The sequence below is a fragment of the Sparus aurata genome, chromosome 14, assembly GCF_900880675.1.
Source record: "Sparus aurata chromosome 14, fSpaAur1.1, whole genome shotgun sequence".
Taxonomy (NCBI): Eukaryota; Metazoa; Chordata; class Actinopteri; order Spariformes; family Sparidae; genus Sparus; species Sparus aurata.
The window spans coordinates 1,274,563-1,302,269 of record NC_044200.1 but is presented as its reverse complement, the minus strand read 5'-3'; the positions used below and the strand labels follow the sequence as shown (position 1 = coordinate 1,302,269).

General features: G+C 42.6%; 2 protein-coding genes across 3 annotated transcripts in view; both read right to left on the bottom strand.

The window, feature by feature from the left end:
- The window catches only part of dera (deoxyribose-phosphate aldolase (putative)), an 88,268-nt gene extending 81,319 nt beyond the window's left edge, over positions 1-6,949 (bottom strand). The window contains exon 1 of one of the 2 annotated variants that reach the window (XM_030440483.1): positions 6,650-6,949. In XM_030440483.1, coding sequence (XP_030296343.1) covers positions 6,650-6,686 — 37 coding nt within the window. In that variant the 5' untranslated portion in view covers positions 6,687-6,949. Of the gene's footprint in view, positions 1-6,521 lie in introns of both variants that reach the window. The other variant, XM_030440484.1, reaches the window with a different exon arrangement.
- A 540-nt stretch (positions 6,950-7,489) lies between these two features.
- On the bottom strand, positions 7,490-14,320 carry LOC115595706 (uncharacterized). Its single transcript, XM_030440482.1, has 2 exons — positions 12,798-14,320; positions 7,490-11,754 (listed from the first exon to the last, which is right to left on the bottom strand). The coding sequence occupies exons 1-2, from the start codon at positions 14,164-14,166 to the stop codon at positions 11,534-11,536; spliced, it is 1,590 nt and encodes a 529-aa protein (XP_030296342.1). The 5' UTR covers positions 14,167-14,320; the 3' UTR covers positions 7,490-11,533.
- Positions 14,321-27,707: the final 13,387 nt, after the last annotated feature.

Here is a 27,707-nt window from a genome sequence, read left to right as displayed (position 1 = left end):
TGGCAAGAGTGAAGGAGTTTTGTGACACCATTGAGTGAGAGAGGGTCCGGTTTGATGAGCTCTACGAGGCCACTGCACGCATCTCAAGCGCTCCGAGCGCACGGAGGGGCCCGGCAAAAGGAGACGTTCGCGCACACTACCAACAACTCCACAGCAACATTCTGGACAAAATTCTTTGCCAGATACGGAATAGATTTCAAGACCACGAACAATTTATTTTTCTGTCCCTCCTCGTCCCCCAGCAGTTCAAGACATACTGGAAAAAAATCCCGCACATAGCCTTCTCCAGCTTAACACAGAGTCACGGAACACTGTTCGATCTGTCCCGGCTAAAAACAGAACTAACTGTAATTTATGCCATGACTTATTTTGAAAGATAAGGCCCCACTGATCTCCTTGATTTCCTTCAAAACAAAAACCTGGGTGAGAGCATTGCATAGCTGTACACATTGACATGCTTGGCGGTGACCATCCCCGTATCCACTGCTTCTGTTGAGCGGACATTTTCCGCCATGAAGCGAATTAAAACTTGTGCAACAAACACGACTGGACAGACTCGACTTTCAGCATTAGCCTCCATGATGATAGAAAGGGACTTACTGTTGGAACTGAAACGCACAGATAACCTGTAAAACAGAGTAATCGAACTCTTCTTGCGAAAAGAAAGGAGGATGGATTATGCCTACAAATAATCAGTAGTTTTGGTGAGTAATGCATTTTATTTAAACGTTTTAATGTTTTTGTCATTTAATTAGGTTAATATTGATGTTTCTGCTAGAGATGATGTATGTACGACAGCTGTGGCTACAGTGAAAAGAGACTTGTTGAATTGTCCCAATTGGGTTACTTGCTTTAGTAATGGCATTCATTCTTCTTCTATTCGGGAAATACATGAAAATTATGTTTATGAATGTGTTCTTTAAAATGGGGAAGTTAAAGGCAAAACGTATACATCCTTTATGGTGCCACCTATAGGCCAATTTGCACCAAATTTGGCACAGAGCCTCTGGATGACTTCAGGAACAGGAATCAGAAATCGACTTAAGTTTGACGTTGAAAGCATTTAGTTTGACCGAAATATGAAACACTATGTGTTTTTTAGCTAGCAAAAAAGATTGTTTGGTTATAACTAGCAGATTTTTTGGAGTGCCAAAAATTCTTTTGACAACTTTTCCAAACGTTTATTTTTCAAACAATTAATCTAGAGATTATTTTTTCGATTAGTCGACTAATCTCGCAATTAACTTAAAGGAGAACTTCGGTCGATTTAAACATGCAGCTTCATTGCTCAAGCTACCCTTGACTTGCCAGTACCGAAGACGCGAACAAATTTGGTCCAGCCATTACAGAGCTCCGTGAACGGAGACTTAGCATTGAACGCTAACAGCATGGGGTCAGAACTTTACACTGTGTTTTAAGCGTCTTAACATGCTCCACACCTCACACCAAAAGTTATGCAACATCAGCAGACACCTTAGCACACAGCACTGTAGCGCGTATGACTCAAACTGGATAAAAAAGTAGTTAAAACAGTGTGTTTGTGCAAGGAGCTACCTACCTGTTTGTTGACATCGGCTTCTTCCGGTAGCTAGACCAAACTAGTCAATCCGTCGAGCGTGCACTTACTCCCTCACTGGCGGAGACGGAAACGTAATCCAGCATTTTCGTGTTTATGTTCATAATGTACATGTCCATGTTACAGCCTGTCATGAGCCATGAGCCTTACAATAGCCTGTTAAGCCTGTTAAGTGCACACTCGATGGATATGCTAGTTTGGTCTAGCTACCGGAACACACAGATGTCAACAAACAGGTAAGTAGCTGCTTGCACAAACACACTATTTTAACTACTTTTTTATTCATTTTGAGTCATACACGCTACAGTGCTGTGTTGTAAGGTGTCTGCTGATGTTGCATAACTTCTGGTGTGAGATGTGGAGCATGTTAAGATGCTTAAAACACAGCGTGAAGTTCTGACCCCATGCTGTTAGCGTTCAATGCTACATCTCCGTTCACGGAGCTCTGTAATGGCTGGACCAAATTTGTTCGCGTCTTCGGTACTGGCAAGTCAAGGGTAGCTTGAGCAATGAAGCTGCATGTTTAAATCGACCGAAGTTCTCCTTTAACGTTACATGACCAAACAAAAGTAACGTAGTAACTGTAACTGTTGTTGGTAACTTATATAAGGAAAAAAATACCACAGTTGTAGGCGGAGCAGTGTCTGTCCTCCCGCCTGTCCTACCAACTCTTCTCTTTTTTCTGCCCGAAAAACAGTCTGTCACCGGCAAAAACCTTTAACTCACTAAAGAGGTTGTGTTGATAGAAATCACAGCAATGGTCAGCCCTCCCGACCTAGACTTCAATGAACGTTCCCCCACAAAAATGCCTCCGTCTCCGCAAGTGACAAAATCACTTTAGCGAACGGTGTGGGAGTTATAGGCAAAAACGCGTGTGCAAATCAAAGCGGAAAGTGCACCCTGCCAGGAGGTTTCTATGTGTCTGTCGCCACCAGAGGGGCTCTTTAGGCTTAAGTACATAACAGTACATTTGTGCACAGTAATGAGCAGGGGCAATGTCTGTCTAGCTTACATATGAGGTGTCTCAAGCTTTAGGAAAATACACCTTTATTGAACGCAATAGAGTATAATCTTTGAAACAATTATTGACAATAATTTCACAAAAACTATATTAAAACATAATATAACCATAACCATATACAGTAAAATCCAGCACTAATTCTAGAACAATCCAAAAGGTCTGTGCCTCTGTGAAGTAATCTGTCAGTAACTTGAGATTGACAGCTTTCACGTGTCACACTGGCCCTCGTGCATAGTAATGCTGCGTTCAAGACAGAGGGAATTTTCTGACTTCCTACTAGAAAAAGTACACTGGAACGCCACTCAAAGACGGAGTCCTTACTAGTAAACTTGACACAAATCCATCTACCCCGAATGATAATCCCAAATCTGTGATCAGTGTTGCTTGCTTCATGGTTGACATCTACCCAGTGCTTGTTAAAATCTTTGTGCTGACATTATCAAGTAAACTCAAAGTGGCTCGTTGCACCTTCTCCAAACCTGCCACTAACGTTACCTCTGTTATGTGTATGGTATGCTGAGAGACAGCACAGCATAGCACGGCACTGCACGGAATATCAGAGTTTAGTGCGGCGCATCACCTGCATCAACCGGTAATGGTATATCTGGATCAATGTAGCGAAGGAGACCGCTTGCAAAGTTTCTTTGGCAGAGACAATGATTGTTGCCAAGCATAATATGACAATAGAACCATGGATACTGGCAGCTGAAACTGTGGTGCGGGATTTATTTTCATAAACACTATCCTAGGTGACAGGACCTTCTGTAACTCTCATTTAAACAAATCTGGAGCGTTCAAGTGCTAAGGTGCTCTGTTACTGAACATAACTTTTTTGTAAAAATAAATCAAAAAGAAAATAAATTATAGAGTATCCTACTCCATTAAACATGTTGTAAGCAACTGCATTGAATTGGTGAAATCATCTAATTAAATCCAAGTCATTTTTGACAATCAGTTACACAGTGTGTACCACTATATCCTGGAATCTTAGCGCCAAAGGTAATAATGGGAGTACTCTGTGATGCAGTTTAGACGTGAGTGAAACAAAAACATGTCCTGCAGACAACAGAGCCACTGTTATTATTTATCATTCTCAAAGTATAAGCACAACTTATAACTCTCAGCTAAAATGTTTTACTTTCCCATAAAGAAAACGGGCAAAGAACCAAACAGAACTAGAACTACCGCATGGTTGTTATATGCCTCCACTTTAAAGAAGCTAAAGCCCCTTAAGAAACTACAATATGGTAAAAGGTCACTGTGACCTAGGGCTGGGCGATATGGACTAATAGACATATCCCGATATATTTAGGCTGAATATCGATATACGATATATATCCCGATATTTTTATGCAAAGTGAGAGCAAATGTTCAGTCAAAATCAAAGCCAAATATGACATGTGGGTGGGAATTTCGTCATTTTAGGGGCAAGTCCATTTGGCCTTCACTTTTTTTTTTGTCAGGGGCACAAAGGCCACTGAGTAAAATTTGTTGATTTACCTTTCAGACTGATACCATAACATCCTACTTTATAATAAGACATGGATTATGTATTAAAAAATTTTTAAATACCAATATCAAGTTAATGTTACATTACAAAACAGTTGTTTTAAGTAGGGTTAGAGTGAGGTGAGTTTTGTGACACCTTACTGAATATTAGTGTTATTGAATATTTCTCCCAAATAGAAATTCCCCAAAATTATGGCAAAGCAAATTTTTCCAAACAAAAAAATTGTAGAATAACCAGCAGGAGACCACTGATGTGTGGAATGATTTTGGTGGCACTACACTCTGAATAATAGTGAAGTTATTGAATATTTTTTGTAGTTTCTCTTTTCAGTGTTGCACTTTGTAGACGGTCCCTGCGCCCTCGTCTCACAGCTGGCTGATCATACAGACCAGAGTTAATGTCCAGACGCTCGTTTTGATGAAAATACGGTTGTAGCTCGTTGTCTACCTTACTACGGTAGGAAAGAGCCGTCAGTTGTGTTTTAACAAGGTTTCACTTATGAGTTATTGATCCGTGAAGTTCGAATCTGTGAATATATTTCCAACTTTACCGGACTAAATCCTACCACATACGTCAGTTACATATCATGTCAAAACCGGCTGAGCTCGCTCACTGTGCTGTAAGTTTCGTTCTTCTGTTTTGAGACGCTGCTGCTGTTTGAGAGGCTTTCACGTGAGATCATCGTGATGATGAGACTCCACCTGCGCGAACCGCGGACTCACTGAAGTTACTGTGAGTGACTACTGTGCACTCAGGTGGCTGTAATTCAGGGCAAGCCCGCTACGCTGACCGGTGGCCGTGCGATGATATTTTTTCACGGGGTATCAAGGCCAAAGTGCGGGGCAACGGCGGCCACCGAAGTGTTTGTTGAAGAGTGCCGGAGTGTCTGTTCCAGCCCCTCCCCTCTCTGTGCATGAAGGAGGAGGGGCGGGGGGAGCAGTGCAGAGAGCTCCGGGTCAGCGGTTTGCCCAGAGCAAGGACCACAGCGCAAATTTGAACTATATCGATGTATGCGATATGGTCTAATTCCATATCACATTTCAAAAATATATCGATATAAGTTTAATATCGATATATCGCCCAGCCCTACTGTGACCCCACACTAGGTAAGGTTGCAGTGACCTCAGACCTCCAAAATGTAATAATTTCACCCTAGTGAGTAATATGTAGGTTTGTGCTAAAGTACAAGTTTGTGCTAAATTAGATACAAATCAAAAAACGCATTCTTGAAATATTATCCTGACAAGATTTGAGTTCACAGTGACCTTGACCTTTGACCCCCACAATGTAAAAAGTTTATCCTCAGAAATGGGGGGAGACTAGTGTCCCTACCAAAGCTGAGACCAAACTAACGCCCTTGAGTGTATATAGATATTTGTGTCAAAAATAACTGAATTTCCTCACAGCACTTTTGGCATATTGCATTCACGAGATGTGAGGTTCCAGTAAACTTTGACCACCAAAATCTAAAAAAAAGAAAAAATCATTGTTTAATGACACATCACCTTGAAATGAATGTTGTCGCATGATGCCCCATTATGAATTGAATTCAAATTATTGAGTTAAACTCGTGTGACAGATCATAAAATACAACTATAGGCTATTACAAGAAAACTTTACTGATAATGCAGAGCTCTGTGACGCAAGTCATATAATGATATAGGACGTGCTTTGAAATGAAAGGTCCACAACACATTAAATGCCTGTTGCATTGACTCCTCTCCCAGTGTGTCTCTTCCATGCCACCTTCTAATAACATTTACATTTTAGGGCATTAGCAGTAAGTGCACAATTTAAGTCTTTGTGCTGAGTTGAGCTATACATGTGATACATAATTCATTCTCCAAGAAGCACAGAAACGTCCATGTACTAATTTTGTCAACTTTAGTCAGCTGAGCAAAGAGAGATTGACTGTCATGAGTTCCAAATTAAACTGTCAGGGTCAGACCACCGTAACATTGGTAACAGTTTGTTCTCCGTGTGAATGGAGCAGTAGAAGTGATATTAATATTATAACAGAAACACTGCAAAAAATGCCATTATGGGTGAAAGCTTCGATCTAAATGCAGCTTTATATCCAACTTTCTCATTTTACTTTTACTGGTAGTATATATTTACATTCGGGCAAAATGTTTACAGTATAGTTACACAATAACATTTCAACTTTCAGCGGGTCAGTAACCCATAAGATGTTACTTATTAAACTGTCAGTAGTTAAACTGCAGTCAGTTTTCTTGACGGGTCGACTTTAAAAAAAAAAACATAGTCTACACAAAGCTACGTTGCAAGAGGCACATTAATGGGGGGCAAATTAAGGGGCAAATAAAGTTAGTTTTAACTCGCAGCAGAACGGTGACGACCACACGTGTCTATAAGGAACTGACATTATAACAGCGTCATTTTCTTCTACTTACCGAGCTTCATTCCAGGGTTCCTTGCGGCCATTTTTAAAGTGAGATAATGAGCGTTCTTATTAGTACGCAGATGTCGAAATTAAAAGCAGAAACCACTGACCAGAAGGACCCAGAACACAACTACTTGCCCTTCTTCGTGTTCTTCTTCTTCTTCTTCTTCTTCATCTAGGATTTCGGCGGTGTAGACGCTGTTAAGCGTATTACTGCCCTCCACAGGTCAGATTTAGATCTAAATTCTCACATACAATCCTTTATCATGCAGAAACTGCAGAACTGCATGGAGATCAATTTATATTTCTCACTGTGTCCTAACAAAGATGCAACAGAAAAAGCTTCAACTCCAAGTCGTGTCAATCTAACAAAGAATACCTTTCTTCCCTTTTCTCTCTTTCTACTTCTTTTCACGACGTCATTGTTCTTCTTTTCCTTCTTCTAATGAGATTCCGGCATGCGGTACACTGAAAGCGTAATGCTGCCCTCCACAGTCTAGGAGTAGCTGTTTAACCTACATTTTTAGATGCCCAATTAAAGCTTTGAAGCTTTTTAACCCCAAAATAACATCTTGACAGTCATTTGGATTGGACAGTGACTTGTAATGGGATGAATTGTCACCCTTAGTGACAAACTTCAGCATTGATCCTGTTATTACAAGAAATGCATCATACAAGCAGATTATAAAGGTTTGTTATGGTCTTAATGGTAAATTATACAAAAAAAATATACTAGCCTCACAAAGATTAAAATGCAATTAATGCAAAGACGACTACAACTAACAATGATATTCATTATGATTTGATTTGATGATAATTCAATATTTCTGATTTTTATATACTTACTTTTAAATTTTGTACTTAGGTTCTATATTCCTACACTGCTGTTTGCTGCTGCAACGCTTTAAATTTCTTCATTGTGGGTCAAATAAAGGATTCTCTCTCTCTCTCTCTCTCTCTCTCTCTCTCAAATTCAAATTCAAATTCAAATGGCTTTATTGGCATGACGTAACATTGTACATACTGCCAAAGCAAGCATTACAAGTTATAATAATCACAATAAAGGAAGCAGTATTTACAATAAGGAAAACAGTATTTACAATAAGGAAAACAGTATTTACAATGAATTCATAGGTAATCGGTAAAAATTAAAAAAATTAAAAAATAAATAAAAACACAGTAAATCACTCAATTTGTGTCAACTAAAAATATCATTTAAAGCCATTAAAAGGTTACAATATAACAAACAATAAATGTGTGTGTCAGCTGATAGTCTGTGTGTGTCCCTGGCTGTTTCTCAGTGTGTGGCAGGCAGAAACATAGACTGCTGCTCTTTGATTCTTCCCCTAGTAGAATAGGCAGTTTTTCCTCATCAGATAGTTTAGAGAAAGAACCTTTTGTTAGCATTTCAAATTTAGGGAAATGGATTTCTCTAATATATTTAAAATTTTCACATTTGGTGAGGAAGTGTAATTCTGTTTCAGGTTCATTGAGACTGCAGTGACAGCACAGCCTCTGCTCTGCAGGGAGCCAGGTTTTCCGGTGCCTCCCTGTTTCAATAGCCAGGCTGTGTTCACTCAGTCTGTACTTTGTCAAGGTTCATTTTAGCTGAAGATCAGTCACTGTGCTCAGGTACTCTGCTGTGGTGTAGGGTCGATTTAGAGCCAGGTAGCATTGTATTTTGCTCTGTGTTTTTGTTTGTGTTTGCCAGTAGGTGATGTAGTTTTGTTTTACTTGTTTAGTGATTAGGTTGGGTGTGATCGGTGAGCTGGTGTGTTCCTGGGCTGTGTTAGAAGGGTTTGTGCAGGTTTGTGATCTCAGCCTCTGAACCAGTTGGGTAAGGGGGTTCCTGCTGCTCATGTCTTGGCATTGCAGGGCTTGATAATGATAAGAGAGTGGGTCACTTAGTTTTAGATGTGTCCAAAAGTTAATTGCTCTTTTTTGTATTTTTATAATTAGTGGGTATTTGCCTAATTCTGCCCTGCATGCATTGTTTGTGGCTTTCCTCTGGACATGTAGAAGAATTTTACACAACTCTGCATGCAGGGTCTCAATGGGGTGTTTATCCCACTGAGTAAAGTGATGTTTTGTAAGTGGACCCCACACCTCACTGCCATAGAGTGCGATTGGTTCAATAATCATTCAATTAATTTTAGCCAAATTCGTGTTGGTATTTCAGTTTGTATATGTTTCTTTATGGCGTAGAAAGCCCGGCGTGCTTTATCTCTCAGCTCATGAACCGCATCATTAAAATGTCCAGTTGAATTTAGTTTTATTCCTAGATAGGTGTAGTATGTGCAGTATTCTACTTGTTGTGTACCAATTGTAAACTTATGCTGAATGTCCTGAGTTTTGGATCTTTTTTGGAAGATCATTATTTTGGTCTTTTTGGGGTTTACTGTCAGGGCCCAGGTCTGACAGTAATGCTCTAGCAGATCCAGACTCTGCTGTAGACCCTGTGCTGTCGGGGACAGCAGAACCAGGTCATCTGCAAAGAGGAGGCATTTCACCTCCTTATTGTGGAGACTTACACCAGGTACAGATGACTTTTCTAGGGTAGTTGCCAATTCATTTATGTAGATATTGAAAAGTCCAGGGCTGAGGTTACAACCCTGGCGGACGCCTCGTCCTTGGGTAAAGTATTCTGTCCTCATTTTGCCTACTTTAACGCTGCACATATTGCCGAAATACATTGATTTGATAATATCATATGTTTTAACCCCTATACCACTCTCAATAATTTTGTAAAATAATCCATCATGCCAAATAGAGTCAAAAGCTTTTTGGAAGTCAATAAAACAGGCAAACAGTTTGTTTTTATTTTGGTTTATATGTTTATCAATTAGGGTATGTAGGGTGTAGATATGATCGGTTGTGCGTTGTTTTGGTATGAATCCAATTTGGCTTTTGCTCAAGACATTGTGTTTGGTAAGGAAGTTCATACGTCTGGTGTTCATGTTACAGAAAACCTTCCCCAGATTACTGTTCACACAGATGCCTCGGTAATTATTAGGGTCAAATTTGTCTCCGTTTTTATAAATTGGGGTTATACGTCCACAATTCCAGATCTCAGGGAAAAAACCTACACTCAGAACCAAATTGAATAGTTTTAATATGGCCGATTGGAATTTTTTGTCTATGTTTTTTAGCATCTCATCATTATGCCATCAGGCCCACAAGCTTTTTTAGATTTGAGAGTCTGCAGTTTATTTTGGAGTTCTTGCTCAGTAATTGGTGAGTCTAATGGATTCTGATTATTTTTCATAGCTAGTTCTAGCTTAGTCAGCTTCTCGTGAATGTAAGATTGCTCTGTGTTTGCATTAATTTGAACAGAGTGATACAGTGTTTTAAAATGAGTGGTCCATACGTCACTGTTTTGTATCGCCAATTCCTGATGTTGAAGTTTGTTTAGGCTTTTCCAGTGTTGCCAAAAGTTGTTTGTGTCGATTGCCTCTTCAATTATTGTAAGTTGCTGTCTGTTATATTGTTGCTTTTTGAGTCTGAGTGTACGTCTGTAGAGTTTTAGGGTCTCACAGTAAAGGATGCGTAGATCAGCATTGTGGGGGTCTCTGTGTTTTTGGTTTGATCGCGTTCTAAGGTTTTTTCTGATCATTTTACAATCTGTATCAAACCAGTTTTTATTTGTTAAGGTTTTTGGTTTGTTTTTGGTCAATTTTAGTTGTGCTTCTTTTGCTGTTTGTCTAATTATATTGTTAATACTGTTAACTGCCAGATTGAGGTTTTCTTTATTACAAGAGTAAGTACAGTTCAAAAAGTTATCTAAAAGTGTTTGGATTTTTGGGGTGTCAATTGCTCTCTTTTATTGTTCTGTGCTGTTTTGGTCCCATCTGTATGAATTTCTGATGTTGTACAGCTTACTGGGTTGTGTGTGTACCAATTTAATGTCTGATCTTTTAATAAACAGGGTAATTTGGCTGTGATCAGACAGAGGGGTTAGCGGTTTAATAGTGAATGAGCTGAGAGAGGAAGGTTCAAGGTCTGTGATCAAATAGTCTACAGTACTATGGCCAAGAGGTGAGCAGTACAGACTGACTGAGTACAGACTGAGGCTCTGGCAGAGCTGCACCAGCTCTCTTCCATTCTTGTTGATGACCTGGTCACTATTGTTCCTGTGGGGCAGAGTGAAAGTGTTAGATATATTTCCATCTGTGATGTATTTGTCCATTTGTGGATCTGTGAGGTCATTGAGTGTTCCTGTGCGTGCATTCGTGTCCCCGCAGATGAGCACATTTCCCTGGGCCTGGAAATGGCTTATCTCCGTCTCTAGGGTGAGGAAGGTGTCTTCTGAGAAGTAGGGTGATTCAGAGGGAGGGATATATATTGCACAAATAAATAATTCCTTATCTGTTAATGAGAGCTCTCTCTTTAGTTTTAACCAAATGTAATTTTTTCCCATTTTTAGGGGATCAATATGAATATGCAGATCAGATTTATACCAAATGATTAATCCTCCGGATTCCCTACCTTTATTAGTGTTGCCGTGTTTTTGAGATGGTACTATCATTTCTCTATAGTTGTTGGGACAGTGGGTAACAGTATCAGCTTTACACCATGTTTCCTGTAGAATGATGATATCAGTGTCTATAAGGTTTGCTCTAAATTCTGGTGCCAAACTCTTCAGCCCGAAGGTTGAAGATTTTAGGCCCTGTATATTCCACATGCATATTGAAAGGGATTTCATTGTATAAGACAGGTGACAGGAAGAAAAGCAAATAGTTGAAAACAATTCAAAACAATTGGACTGTCAAGAGAGTCAAACACTGAATTGTATAAATGTAACATGTATGTACAATATCTAAGTATTTTTTCAATAAAATATTAATAGGCATTCTTTACCTTTTCAGAGGTTGTGTGTGTGTGTGTGTGTGTGCGTGCGTGTGTGTGTGCGCGCGCGTGTATGTGTGTGTGTGTGCGTGTGTGTGTGTGTGTGTGCATGTGCATGTGTGTCTGGACACTAGTTCAGTTTTTTGCAGATGTACTGAAGGAGTTGTTTAATCTCGTTCATCCCTTCTCGGTCCACTCGTCCTTGGAGCGCCTCTGCGTAGCTGCGTGGAGCTTGGTGTGACTCTGTCTGCTGTGACTGTGGGACGGGGTTGGCTCTTGGTTCTGGTAGACTCTCTGGTTTGGTGTGGGGTAGTAGCCTGAGTCAGGGCCTGTCTGCCTTTGTTGCTGGAAGTGGTGGTATGGTGGAGGTGGGGGTCTGTGGTGTGTGCCGGGTAGGGCTGCAAAAAAAAATCGTTAAAAAATCGCGATCTCGATTCACACATACATGTGATCTTATTTCTACACATAGCGATTCCGGAGCATTTTATATCTGGAGCTGAATCACAAACAAATGCTCCTATTTTCCTCCCGGATTTTTCGAAGCGCCCCCAAACGCAGCACTGCCGCTGCCTCCTCGGTCCACGGTTTTAAGGGGCGTTCAGACCAAACGCGATAGACGCGAATACAATCGCTTCAGACGCTCAATTCGCGCCGCGCCAGACGCTCCATTCGCGCCGCCGTCGCCTGAATCGCGTGTAATCGCGCCATTTACATTGATTTTCAATGTAGAGTAGCCGCTCCATTCGCGTCTATCGCGTTCGGTCTGAACGCCCCTTTAGACAGAGGGCGGCAAATTGAGAGTCTGTTTAGGTCCGCCGATTTGCCGCCTCAGAGGGTACACTTATTTCCACCTCGCCTGCTAGTTGAGCAACTGGACAGCCGCTGAGATCCGGGAGATGCTAGCTTCTCCTGGATCTCTAGCGGTTTTGTTGTGTTACCTTGTTGTTGTAGCGCAAGCTAGAAACGGTCGCTACTTTCAAAGTAAAAGCCCCCCGCTAAGAACCCAGTTCTAAACTACAATGGGGTGCAATGTAAAGCTCTTATTTTGAAGACAAATTTGTTGTAAACTGTTCCCAGCCTAACTTTGGGCTTCATGTCACGTCACATGTTTACTCGATGAATATTGTGCCTCCGTTTTAGAAAGCCGATCAAAGCAGCTATCACATATCACCTAGCCAAAGATACGGCCCCAATAAACACTGTACAACATGAGGGATTAAAGGATTCCCTCTCATCTTGGAGACAAATTATTATTATTTTTTCTTTTGTAAAAATCATTTCTCATCCAATGATAGAACTTGAACAAAACAAAAAAAAAACATTGCTTTATGCCTCTGCCATACTACAATGTTTTTTTACTCATCAGTGCAATAAACATTTTGTGAAAAAATCGTGCCAGAGAATCGTGATCTCAATTCTAAGCAAAAAAATCGTGATTCACATTTTTTCCAGAATCGTGCAGCCCTAGTGCCGGGTCTGGGTGGATGTCTGGGAGGTCTTTGGCTCCAGATGGGGTCTGGTGCGTAATGAGGTTCCCTGCTAGGTCCTCTGGCTGCTCCTCTGGTTGGTGTGAGATGGAGGCTTTGACGGCCCAGTGCCACATCCTTCAGTGATTTGGTAAATATGCCCACTGCCTGCTTTTTTAAATGGGAGTGGACAAACAGGTGCTCAGGAGTTATGGCTGGATGATGTGCAACGTGCACATTAGGGAGCGAGGCACAGCCTCTGGTGATGTCTCTGTTCACCCTGTGGATGGTCCTGGGGTGAAAGTCTCTGCGGGGTAGCAGGGTAGAGATGGTGATATGCGAGTTTGGAAAGGATGTCGCTGCTTCTTCTGCTACCTTGGTGACCAGACTACCAACCTTTTCCTGCTCCTCACGCAGGTTGTTGGTGCCAGTGTGGATCAGAATGTGGCCTGGTGTGCCAAATTCGGGGTGGGAAAGGATTTGGAGTGCAGCCTCAGTTGTGGGGCACCAGATCTTTGACACTTTCATATTGGGGAAGAGCTTTTGTTCTTGGATGAATTTTCCGTTTGAGTCAATAAGAATAGCAACCTCTGTGTCTTTTTTCAGGGTGCTGGTCTGACGTTTTGAGGTGCCAGATGGGGAGGGGGGGCAGGGGGCTGGAGGTCTTCCCTCCGTTGTATCTTCACTGAGTGGTGGGGGCTCAGTAGTTGGAAGGCTGGGGGGCATTTCTACAGTCTGTGTTCTGTGCTGTAGTTGTAGTTCAACCATGACGGCTGATAATTCCCTCATCATCTCGTCTCTCATCTGCGCTATTTCTCTTCTCATGATGTCTTTTGTTTCTCTTAGCTCTGTGGCGAGGGCCTGTTTATCCTTCTGCAGGTTGGAGATCTGTTCCCTGAGTTCTTGTGTAGTAGTGTCCATCTGGTGCTTATATTGGCTGAGCTGTTCCTGGAGGTCAGGGTGTGTTGTGGTGCTGGTGGAGAGTAGCTGTTCTCTCAGCTCGGTCAGCTCCACCTCTAGCATAGCCAGTCTGGTGGTGCGTATGGTGGTGGGAGAGCTCAGAGTGCTTCCTGTGTCCTTTTTAGATGCTGCTGTCTTCTTCAGAGTAAGAAAGCTCTGTACAAAGGAACCAAGGGCAGCTTCATTGCCTTGCACCATGACTGTACCATTTTGGTAGAAGTTGATGGCCAATATCCTTCTCTCTTGGCACTTATCTTCATCCTCAAAGATCTGAATTTGTCTCCCCTTGCAGATTCCTCTCTTGACGTAGAAGCTGTGCTTTGATATGGCTGTATGCCATGCAGTGATATGCTCAGTGGTAGAACAGCAGATTGTTAATAACATCAGTGTTATTAAAGCGGTCAGTATATAAAGTCTCTGGATATTCTCTTTGGATTCTATGTTTGAACTTTATTCTTCCATTTTCTGATTTTATATCCTCAGGGTACTCAAAAAACTGGAGGAGTAATGTGTCCCTTACTGCTGCTGCTGTAGTTTCAGTTGCCATGTTGCTATGGTAACCAAACAACAACCAAGCCAATGATGCTAGCTAGTTAGCTAGCAAAAACACAAAAAAATAAAAAATAATAATAAATCTAAATCAAATCAAAATAAAAAGCAGTTTCTTAGCTTGTAACTATTAAGCAAGTAAGCTTCTTGTCTTTTATTGCTATCAGGTCAGTGTTATTTTTCCACTTGGTTCCTTGTGGGGAGCTGAGGCTCGTAGAGCAGTTGGCAGTTGGTTAGCAGTTGGCAGTTGGTTAGCTATCTAGCAGCATTTGTCAGTTGGCAACCAAACAACAAACAAGCCAATGATGCTAGCTAGTTAGCTAGCAAAAAATAAAAATAAAAAAATAAAATAAAAAAATGATAATAATAATAATAATAAAAACAAAAAGGCAGTTTCTTAGCTTGTAACTATTAAGCAAGTAAGCTTCTTGTCTTTTCTTGCTATCAGGTCAGTGTTATTTTTCCACTTGGTTCCTTGTGGGGAGCTGAGGCTCATAGAGCAGTTGGCAGTTGGTTAGCTATCAATCCGTGTACCCTTCGTTCTTTGTTTTTTCCGTTTCAAAACCAAATTAAAATAACAGAAAAACAACTTTGTTTTTCTGTTATTTTGTTTTAAACCCAGAACGGAAAAACGGAAAAACAGAATAACACAAAATCACACATTTTGTAGCTGTTATTCTGTTTTAAAACAAAAACAGAATAACGTGAAAATTAGTTTTTTTTTATTTTTACTGTTTTGTTATTGTGATATTTGGAAAATTCGGATTTAGGAGCGGCAGCGCAGTAATTGTGTCATGTAATTCACACAGAAAGCTGCGCTGCCGCTCCTAAAGAGACGTGACGGTAGACGTCATGATGATGACGTCAGGGTGTTTCCCCTGCGGTTATTTATCAAAATATACACCTGCACCCGGCATTTAAAGGGGACCCTGCGGTTAATTGAAACCCGGCTAGTATTTGGTAATAAATGGTACATTTACATCCCGCTCTGTACGCCGGAACGGCGGCGGCCATGCGCATCCGCGATTCATTTGCAGTCTGGAGGCGGAGTGGTGTGTGTCTCTTCTCTGCTCTGACTGGACTGCTGCACGAGGCTACTGAGAGACTGACTGCCTGTGAGTGCTTTTGGATGGGAGAGGGACTCACGGCAGCACCCGCTGCTCGTTGAGCACAGTAACTGCAGAGTGATACGTGCTTTCAAGTCAGAGTCTCAAACACCAAAAAAGTCTCCAATAACACCAGTAAAAGTCGCTAGATTTATCGGTAGTCACTTTTGGCAAAAAAGTCGCCAGAAGGATGATTTGTTTGTGTGTTATAATAGTCCAACCACTTGCATTTCGACATGGGGGGGAATTTTTGTGATTTTATTTTATTTTTTTAAATCTTTTTTGCGATTTTTTTTTTCCCCCCTCCCATACTGTAGCCTACTCGTGCCCCCCGGGAGAGTGTCCGCCCCACCAGTTGAGAACCACTGCATTAGTCCATTATTAGATTCCTTCTGATGCTGACTATCACATAAAAAGGTGTTTTAGAGGCTCAGACAGACCTCTTGTGTTCATTGGCAGCTCATTATGAGAGAGATCACGTCCACCTTCGTTGCGTGACGCACATTTCCAAATATAGGTTACAACAGGTTGTGGAATTTGGTTAAAATTCCGCGTAGTCAAGCCATTCGCTCCAACATTTTCAAATCAAATCAAATCAAATCAATTTTATTTATATAGCCCAAAATCACAATCACATTGCCTCAGTGGGCTTTACAATCTGTACAGTGAACAACATCCTCTGTCCTTAGACCCTCGATTCGAGTGAGGAAAAACTTCACATGTTGATGGAAAAAAAAACCTTTTAACAGGGTAAAAAAACAATGGAAGAAACCTCAGGAAGAGCCACAGAGGAGGGATCCCTCTTCCAGGACGGACAGACATGCAATAAAAAAAAGCAACAATTCACAGTTTACAAGGTACATCAACAGAAGATCTGATACAAGTTATGCAACGTTAGTGGAACCAGGAGACGACCGAGCAGGACGAGGCATCACCAAGTGGAGCCCGAGCCAGACGACCTCCTGTCCACCATGTTGACCTGGAAGAGGGCAGGCCACACAAGATGATTAGTAATAGACAGAGAGAGGCATCAAGATTTACAGAAATAAAGATATGAGGAGATAGTGAAGCAGAGGAGAGCAATGATCCAGCAGAGCCCGGGGTGTGACGATCCAGATCAGTCAGTATTTCAAGGCAGCAGGAGCCCGGAAATGGTAGATGGTCCCAGGGGCCCGTGGTCCATCAGAAGGGAGCCTGAAAGAAAGAGGGGAGGAGGAGAAAGAGAAGGAGGAGAGAGAAGAGGAGGGGAGGAGAAAGCTATAGAGAGTGACACAGCTTGCAGCTTGTGGGAACAGAAAATAAAAACAAAGGTTAGAGAAATGCAGTATTTATCAGAATAAACAGATTGTTTCTCGTCGGCAGCACAGTGTAACTCTAGTAGTATAGGAACTCATTGAGACTGACACCGACCCACTGAAGAAGCTTACAGTTGATATCAGGGCTAATTAAAGGCTAAATCGAAGAAGTGAGTTTTGAGTTTAGATTTAAAGGCGTCAACAGAGCCAGATTGTCTGATGTCAGCTGGGAGGTTATTCCAGAGGAAAGGAGCCCGATAGGAAAAAGACCTGCAGCCAGCTGACTTCTTCTTTATCCTGGGAACCAGCAGGAGCCCTGAATTTTGAGAGCGTAATGCCCGAGTTGGAATATATGGTGTAATGAGATCTGACATGTACAACGGGGCAAGGCCGTGTACAGTTTTGTATGTCATCAGCAGCACCTTAAAGTCTGATCTTAGATGTACTGGGAGCCAGTGCAGAGATGCTAAGATTGGTGTAATATGATCAAATTTTCTTGTACGTGTTAAGACTCTGGCTGCAGCATTCTGAACCATTTGAAGACTTTTGGTGCTCTCACGTGGAAGACCTGAAAATAAGGCATTGTAGTAATCAAGCCTAGACGAAACAAAGGCATGAATCAGGATCTCTGCATCCGCGGTGGACAGGAAGGACCTAATTTTAGCTATATTGCGCAGGTGGTAGAAGGCGATCTTGGTAATTTATTTGATGTGCTGATCAAAGGAGAGTGTAGAATCAAAAGTAACACCTAGATTCTTGACGGTTGAGCTTTGAGAAATAACACAGTTGTCGAGAGTTACAGTCACCTGGTCAACATGGTGTCTCTGTTTGGCGGGGGCGATGACCAGCATCTCAGTTTTTTCCGAATTTAGGAGCAGGAAGTTTTCTGACATCCACTTCTTCACTGCATATAGGCAGGTCTCTAGCTTCGTGATTTTCGATTTGTCATCACCTTTTAAGGGCACATACAGCTGAGTGTCATCCGCATAGCAGTGGAAATGTATTCCATAGCTCCAAATAATTTGGCTGAGAGGTGAAATATATAAAGAGAAGAGCAAAGGGCCCAAAACAGAGCCCTGGGGAACTCCATACTTCACAGCAGTAAAAATTGATGACGTACCATTGTAGGAAACACATTGTGTTCTTTCGGACAGGTACGATTTTAGCCAGGCTAGGGCCAGGCCAGAGATGCCAAATTGACTTTCAAGTCTGTCTGACAGTATGCCATGATCTATAGTATCAAATGCAGCGCTGAGATCCAGTAACATGAGCACTGAGGTCGAGTTAGAGTCTAAGGTAGGTAGAATGTCATTTACCACTTTAGTAAGGGCGGTTTCAGTGGAGTGACAGGCTCTGAACGCTGACTGAAAAGGTTCCAGGAGATTATTATTGAGTAGGTAGCCTGAAAGTTGTTGGGACACGACTCTTTCTAAGACTTTCGAGAAGAAGGGAAGGTTGGATACTGGTCGATAGTTGTTTAGTGATCCTGGGTCGAGGTGTGGTTTCTTAAGTAGAGGCTTAACCACAGCAGACTTAAAACTAGAAGGGACAACACCAGTCATGAGAGATGAGTTAACAATATTTAACATCGTAGGTCCCAGTGCTGGCCATAGTTCTTTAAACAGTTTTGCCGGAAAGGGGTCCAGGACGCAGGTAGTTGGTTTAGAGGATGAGACAATTTTAGACAATATCTCAAGGGAGATATTTTCAAAAGTGTTTAGAGCTGAGACTAACTCAGAATCGGCAGCAGGACATTTTTTGACAAGGTTTGAAGAGGAAGCCAGAGATGATGAGTTAATTTTAATTCTGATCTCATCAATTTTATTGCAAAAGAAATCTAAGAAATCATTTGCATTAAAGGGTGCACAGCTCACCGACTGTGGTTTTTGAGTAAGTTTAGCCACAGTGTTAAAGAGAAATCTAGGATTGTGTTTATTATTGTTTATTAGGCTGGAGAAATATGCAGTTCTAGCAGTATTTAGAGCACGCTTATAGTTTAGTACACTATCATGCCAGGCAAGATGAAAAACCTCCAGTTTGGATTTACGCCACGCTCGTTCCATTTTCCTGCAGGCCTGCTTGAGATCTCGGGTTTCGTCAGTAAACCAGGGAGTAGATTTCTTTGGTCGTCTTGTCCTGGTAGAGACCGGTGCCACAGAATCGAGGAGCGAAACAAGTATGGAATTCACTTCATTCGTGAGGCTTTCCACAGGTTTTGTCACAGTCGCAAAGGGGGCCAGGACCCCGGGCACTTTATCACTGAGTGTCGCTGTGATTGCCGGGCTGATATGACGAGAAGTAACAACATTTGTGTCATGGACATAGGGACAGGCTAATGATGCTTCAAATGTAATGAGAACGTGGTCCGACACAGCAGAGGAGACAGAAGCGACATTCAGGGCTGACACATCAATTCCATGGGAAATTATCAAATCCAGAGTGTTTCCACTGGAATGAGTGGGTTCATGGACAAGCTGAATACAGTTGGAAATATCAAGAAGTCTCAAAAAAGCTTTCCCTAGAGGGTCAGAGGGCTTATTTAAGTGAATATTGAAATCCCCAATGATTAGGATTTTATCTGAATGAGTCACAAGATCTGCAATAAATTCACCAAATTCTTCTAGGAACTGGGAGTAAGGCCCTGGAGGTCTGTACAGTACAACCAGGTGAAAGCCTGTTCCCTGGACAAGGCTGTTACTATTTGATGAGGATGGTTTTAAAACCATAGCCTCAAATGAAGTAAATTTAATATCCTGGTTGGAGCTTAGGCTGAGAATAGATTTGTAGATTAGAGCAACACCTCCCCCCTGTTTAGAGGCCCGAGCAACATGGGCGTAGTTATAGTCAAGAGGAGCGGCTTCATTTAATGGCAGAAAAGTATTTGGTTTCAGCCATGTTTCACATAAACCAATCATGTCCAGCTTATGCTCAGTGATCAAATTATTAATCAGTAAGGCTTTGGTTGACAGTGATCTAATATTGATAAAACCAAATTTGAGGGTTTTAAGCTCATTGGAGCAGTTTCCAGTGACCGGCCGTTTGGTGGAGCTTATGGTAGATAATTTAGGAATTGGAACAAGGTACCTTTTTGTAGTAGTAGGTTTTGGCTGCCTGTGCGGGAAGGGATGACGGGATGCAGTAGTGATTAACTTTGGTATTTTATTATGTAAGACTGTGTAAGGTGCTTGCTGAGACATTTCCCCACTGTCAGAGGTGGAGATCCAGATTAGATTATTATGATTTACACATTTAGAGGATGATTCAATGGAAAAGTGGTGAGGGAAGGTGACAGTCTGAATGTTATGAACTAAGCTATCAGTCTGGTACTCTGTGCTATGTCCCTGACCAACCATGTTAACTAGGCTAGTGGACTCCATACCAGCACTAACAATAACACTAGCAGGCTCTCTAGAGACCTGCGACCTGCTGAGTGTTACATCCCTTGTGTCAAACCTGCTTCAAACACCTATATTGCTAGACAAAACAGCAGCGCCGACTCCAGTAGGATGAAGGCCGTCTGCTCTGACCCCAGAAAGAGGGCCAGTTATCCACGAACCTGTATCCCTGCTCCCTACAGTGACGCGCCAGCCAGCGGTTCATAGCTGTAAGCCTACTGTATGTCTCATCATTACCCCGCTGGGGTAAGGGACCAGAGACAATTAATCGATGCCGACACATCTTTCTTGCAGCCTGAAAAGTCCTGGCTAGGCTATCTTTTGTAATCTCAGACTGCTTCTGACGAATATTGTTGGCGCCAGCATGAATTACAATGTTGCTGTAGCTTGTGGTGCTGTGTGCCTGAGTTCCCTGTTTAGCCCTGCGTGATGCCAGCACCCTAAGATTAGCCTCTATGTCGGAAGCTCTGGCCCCAGGTAAACAATAAACAGTGGCGGGTAATGGAGTCCCCTATCACTAGCGTGTGGAGTTTAGCCCCGTCGGCCGGGGCTGGGGAGGCACGCGAGCCAGCCGTGCTAGCAACTGGGCTAGCAAGGACAGAAAACTGGTTAGCAGTCAGGAGGGGTGACTGCTGACCACCCCACGCAACTGGTGACCTGCTCCTGCGCCCTCTCCTACGCCGCGGCCGAGCAGGAACAAACTCCACAGCAGCTGCCGACGAGACTGAGCTAGTGCTAAGGCTAGCAGGCCTGCTATCAGGCCCGGGGCTAACACTATCTGCAGTGCCCGTGTTTCTAGCTAAAAGAAGCTGCTCTAGCTCACGGACACGTCTCTCTAATAGAGACACCCTATCAGTAACTGCAGAACAGTCAGCACAGGCCATCGTAACACTTGTTTATCGAGGCTGTGTTGACTGCGGTGAGAGGCAGAGAAGGAATGAGCTAAGCTAGTTTGAGGAAGCTAACCGGGCAGCAACAAACTACCCAGTAAAAGAGGCTCAATTCAACAAAATACGTACAGGTACACAAAGTCTAGCGTTAGCTACGGTACAAGACTAAGACATCGAAGAAGAATAAACAGCTAAGATAGACGGCGAAGGAGAGAGACACAGTAAACACAGCTATCGATCTCACGGAAGTCCCGGTGTGCGTCACAGGCGGACCAACCTGCTGTCAATCTTGCATTCTGGTTGCTGATTGGTAAGGGAGGACGTCCTCCCTTAGCGCGTCATTTTACGTGTCTTAGCCAATCATAGATCAGCATGAAAAAATCCTTAATGCACTGAGTGAATGGAAGGAGATCCCTCCAACTGAGGACAGAAGCCCTGCGTCCTCCTCTAGCCTCACCTTCCTGCTCCCTGCTCCTCTCACAGACTGCTCTGTCTCCTCCGTCTGCAACTGTCGCTGTTGAACCGTTTTAAGTGGATTTTCTGCCAAAGAAGAAACTTTTTTATGATATAATGTATATATATATATATATATATATATATATATATATATATATATATATATATATATATATATATATATATATATATATGAAGAGTTGAGATCCATCTACTCCTGTCTGAGATATCAGTATGCACACACACACACACACACCCAAACAGCTGCATACACCCACACACGCTCACAACATACACTCCTGCCAGATACAAGACATCATACATAATCCTGAAATGATTCTGCAACATGTTAAAGCTTGGCCTGCTGCATTATGTTTGCCATACATTCATTTAAAAGAAAAGGTATTATAATCATTATTAAAATCATTAGAATGAAATGCACTCAAATAGTGTTGTCACGATACCAAAATTAGGACTTCCGTACGATACCTGCCTAAAATATCTCGATACCGACACTGAAACGATACCACGGCGGAAAACTAAAACATCATCAAAAGTAATGGCATAAATTTTAGATGACAGAATGTGGAACTTAAAATTATCTGTACCTGTATCCAAGAAGCCAAGTGTCTTAAAAAAATAACAGCACATTCAGCATAAAAATAGTGAACATAAATGACATTAACTGTAAGTCTGGCAATTCATAAAATAAGATAATACTTTATTCATCCCACAAAGGGGAAATTTGCAATTTGCATTTCATGTTGATAAAGTTCAAACCCTGGATTATTAGCCTGCAAACTACATTAGTGCACTAAAGTACAACACAAATGACCCAGACCTGGCGGAGGTCTGTGCTCTAATCACACCATTTTCTAATAATATAAATTACAATATATATTATAAATTATTGACAAAAATGTACATGCTATGATTATATTACTAGTACTGATTGACTTAAAATAGATAAATTATAAGTGGTGTTGTTGATCAGCATACTTGTGAACACCAGCGCAGTTATGGTAAAGTTCATGTTTCCAGTGTGAACGTTGTGTTAGCATTCAGAGATGTGAAACCACATCGGACTTTTAAACAGTTAGCTTTACCACTGACTGCAACTCTGATGGTGGTAATAGTTCACTTGTCATGTCACAACAAAAACCTCGCCTGCTATGATTATATTACTAGTACTGATTGACTTAAAATAGATAAATTATAAGTGGTGTTGTTGATCAGCATACTTGTGAACACCAGCGCAGTTATGGTAAAGTTCATGTTTCCAGTGTGAACGTTGTGTTAGCATTCAGAGATGTGAAACCACATCGGACTTTTAAACAGTTAGCTTTACCACTGACTGCAACTCTGATGGTGGTAATAGTTCGCTTGTCATGTCACAACAAAAACCTCGCCTGACTTCCATCCGGGGGATGTTTATGTCATCTATCTCCAACCTGCAGCTCTTTGAACTCTTTGAACAAGGGAAAGCACTCACTTGTACTGATCACAGTGTAAGTGACCTGGTGAACTGGAACATGTTAAACTGTTGAACTTGCTTATGAATGTGGTGAAAAAGTGTATAATGTGATTAAAACCAACGTATTAAAGTTTGGAAAGCTAATGATAATCAGTTTTAAGGTTTTGAGCTGAGGTCATGAGGAAATGTTAAAGAACTGGTCGGGTCAACATGAGGCCGAGAGGATGTGTCAGAACCTGATCACGCTTTGGGCATGGGCACAGACCGTAACCGGCGCATGTTAACGTATTAAGAAATCTTAATCAAGGGGTGATCAGCCAGTGGATGGAGAGATGCTGAAAAATTGTCCAAATATAGGCACAAGACCAAGCTAATATCGGAAGTAAGAGGGTATAAGGCCAAACGAGCATGGACTAAAATCGGTTCTTCCACTCGCTCCAGCCCTGAGACAACACCTGAGACGGATTACGTGAACAAGCCTGGACATTGCAAAAAGGATTACAAGAAATCTTCAGCAGCAACAAACCAAGGGAATAATAAAGCAGATGAACCATTTTCGTCAACCAGCTGTGGATTATAATTTGGAGCACAACGGATTACTCATTTTTACCAACAAGCTGTGGATTATGAATTGGAGCACAACGGATTAACCATTTTTGCAAACAAGCTGTGGATTACAATTTGACTTTGGAATACTTTTGTTCACTCTGCTGGAAGAAAGTTTCAACTTTGAGGATATTACAAGACCTCATCCGGGGTGGTGATTTACCTCAGGATTGAAGCTTTCAGCAGGGAGGAAGAGGCTTTACCAAAAGCCCTTAAAATCAAGGTAGCACCATACCAAGAGCCCAGATCATTTAGAGGAGATCTGCCATTAATGGGTGTGGTTGGTGGCCGTATCTGACTCAAGGGCTATTCATGTCAGGTGCCAGTGTCATGGTCATGATTTGGGAACACGGGGCAACGCCCCTTCTTTGACACTGCTGCGTGCCCAACTGATTGGAATGTAACAGGTGTGGATAATTGCTATGCCAACTGATACTCACAGGCTGCTCAAAAAGGATAATTAATATGCGCTGTACCACTGAAAGGATGGCCAGAGACCGGAGCTGGGGGATGGTGACGACCAGAGATGGGAGACAGGCCTATGCTCCAGAAATCGGGCAGACAAGCTACGATCTCCCTGAGATATGGCTCGGCAGGCTGGACGAAATGCAGTCCCTGGAGGTGAGAGCTACGGTGGGAGAGTGGGCAAACATTCTGATGACGCCAACCTACCCATCGTTAGCCGCCTGCAGAGACTTGACAGGCAAATTCAGGACCACGTATCTGGCCATCACCCATGATGTCATGCTGAGAAGGATGAAGAAAGCGGCGACAAGTTTGCACAGCAGACCTTCCAGGAGATGAGTCAGGATGTCTCAGATGACCCTGAGGAAGAGGCCCAGCTGCCCCAACCACTTCAGCAACAGCTGCCTGTAGCACAAAAGACTGGACCAGACCCGGTCCTAGTTAGGGTCAGGACCGATGGACAGGATTTTGCAGAGTTTAAAAAACTGAAGGCGCTGGTACGTGACAAAAGGCTGGAGGAAGGCATAAGGGCATATATGAAGGGCGTGTGGAACCTGGTCGAGAGCAGCACTGAAAACGAGGATGCACAGAGGTTATGGATAACACACATAACCAGCCATCCAGTGGACAGAAAGGAACCACCACGGAGCCACTATGAGTGGCTGGTCCTCGAGGACATCAGTGACGAAGACACTTACTTGGTCAAAGCACGAGCTGGGATAGATCAGGGTAAGACGCTGTCCCAGATTTGGCATGAGATGAAACAGGTGGTGGTTCCATTGAGGTATGTGAAGGCCCTGAGAATGAGAACGGATGGGAGGGACCATGGGAGATCACCACCTGGGGGTACCTGATCGATGAGGTCGTTAAAAACCAGGACACCTCACTGAAGGATTTATCCACGGTCCCTCGAGAAGAAGGAGCTAGAGGCACAAATTTGTACTTTTGGACCACTGGGCTTGATGCCTGGGGTAATGCTGGGGCCAGGGCCAGAGGAAAAGAGCGGAATTCATTGTGAACCCAGAAGTGTGGCATCATAACTGTGTCATGCAAGCACCCGGCACTCTGGCTGCCAGGGCAGCCACACCCATAAGGCCGGAACATGCCTTGAGGGTGAGAGTGTCAGTACAGATGGTCATGGTCCATTTCGAGGAGTCTACTCGGTGGGAGCGAACATCAGAGTTGTCGAGAACGTGTCAGAACCTGACACGCCAGAGCCCTCCCCGGGAGGAGAAAGGAGAGCTAGACGCCTGGGATCCTGGATCCGCAGCTCATTCTCCAAAAGGTGGGGACTGAAAAGAAGTAAAAGACAATGAATTTACGAAAGAAAGGGAGCTGCTCGCGAACAGTGCAACAAAGATCACCCAAAAGTGTGAAGATTGACCCTTGGACCCGAAACGGAATAAATTATAATCAGCAGATGACATATTTGGAGATCAACGACAAGTTCATATGGTTGGACCATCCCAGGAGGGATTTTGATCCTGTGGGGCAGCATCAGTATGGTTCGGGAGGATTCTTTTGCAGCAACTGGGAGTATCTGGCGATCCCTGGAACCAGTTTGTATGTCTCCGATGTAATTGGTGAATTCAACATCTAACGTTATCGGCCCTACAGCAAAGGGGGTTTACAGGGTTAAGCCCGCAGCCCGTGCTCAAGTGCCCAGAAGGATCACCCTGGGTGCTTAATACAGCATTCGTCAGTGTAAAGGAGAAGCTAGTGAAACCAAATTACGCTGACCCGGTGCAGGGGATGTATGTAGACGTCTGGATAGGATTATACAAGCTCTGGAGCAGCAGTCCTGAAATGTATCGGCAACTCCTTGAACGGGAGAGAGATCAGAGGTATTATGTGACTGAGAATCAACACCTTCCAATACGAACAGTGGTGACGCAGATATATAGAGATGGATATAGCCTCTCCTGCACTAGCTATGCTGGTTTTGACTGCCTACGAAGACAAGGGTACGTGCATGACTCACGGGTCCTCCAGATTGAACTGATAATCAGCGATCAATACCCCCTGTATTCAGAGATATTACAAAACCGGGGGATAGGACTGCAGTATGAGAACGCAAGAGAAGGCATGAGGGAGGGGCCAGGAAACAGCATCTTTGCCACGGGGCCTCTGCCAAGACCCAACAGCACAATTGTCACCTCCTCCGTCAAACCTGAAGTCCGTGGATGACGGAAAGCTGGTTGACTACCTCCTGGACAGGGGTAAAGCTGGGGATCTAACTATATATATATATATATATGTATATATATATATATATATATATATATATATATATACACTAGTGGTGAGTGGTGACCTTTTACTGTGGTCATGCTGAAGTGTCAATACCATGCGCGCCCGTAAGGGGGGTATTTATTTATTAATAAAAAATATAATATGGTTTTTAACTGCTATATCAACTCGATTTTGACACTCTCACACTCACACTTGCCCCATGTTACCAACAACAATGTGTTGGAATTTACAGTGTATGTAGGCTAAATGAAAGCAGAAATATTCAGCACTGACATGACGCTTGATACGCCCACACAATGTAACCAACGTGGTCAATCAAATGACACAATCACATGCCTACAAAGTTACCAACAACATGTTGGAATTTACAGTATTCGGAACTGGCTTTCGCCCATGAAGTGGCCTCAAGCCAGGTACAGCCGCGCTCAAGCGGAGCGAAGAAAAGAGAGGAAAAGCGTCTCAGCGCAGCGGCAGCGAGTGAGGATTTCAGTCCCACGGACAGCACAGCAAATTATATAGGCCTAATTAATGAAGACGGTGACACATTTTCCAATAAAAAAACAATGAACTAGCAAATCATATAGGCTAATGAATTAATTTTGACAATGCCAGTTACAGTACAAATGCACTCAATAAATGTCCTACCTTATTTATAGATGAATTCCATCCTACGGGCCTTCTTGGTAAACTCCGCGATGACTTTGTCATAGAAGCTTTCATCTGACTTGATTTTCTGAAGCATCCTCCATTCTATAGACATCGTGGCAAGGCCGGACAATCTCTGCTGGCCCATGGCTTTGCGCTGATACGTCTTGATCCGTTTTAGTCCATGACCACAGTAAAAGGCCACCAAGGATGTGCGAATATACATGCTCATGCTTGCTCATAGCAGTGTGAAGGTTGTTTAAATCACCATAACCTGTCGTGGTCCAGACTGTGTGTTCCGTGGAAATAAGGAGACATGGCCAACAGAACAGTTTGCTAACCTGTGGACAGCCAGCTAGCCATTTATGTTTCTCATACGTGCTGGCTTGAAAGTGACGGACAAAATTCTTTGCAGTTTTTGTTATATTTACTTCAGGAGTAGGCCATCCACTTGAAATTATAGTTTTCTTTTCCTCAAAAGTTCTCAGTGAAAATGGCACTGAACGCAAAGACTGAATAGAATTAATATTTTCACTCATTTTGACCCAGGGTACACGATGAAATGAACCACTGACAGTTTCCTGCTGAACAATTCAAACAAGTCAGTTTTGTGCATGCGTGTTGGCAGATAAGCTGCTTCATTGACAGCTTTTTTGCCATTCAAAATGCTCATCTACAGTAAACACAGCCTCTAGCAGTAACTGTACCACTCGGTGTCACAGTGCGTATGCGCGAAACAAGCTGTCAGCTTTCCAGCTTTTCGCAAGCAAAACGGGACAGATTAGGCACGG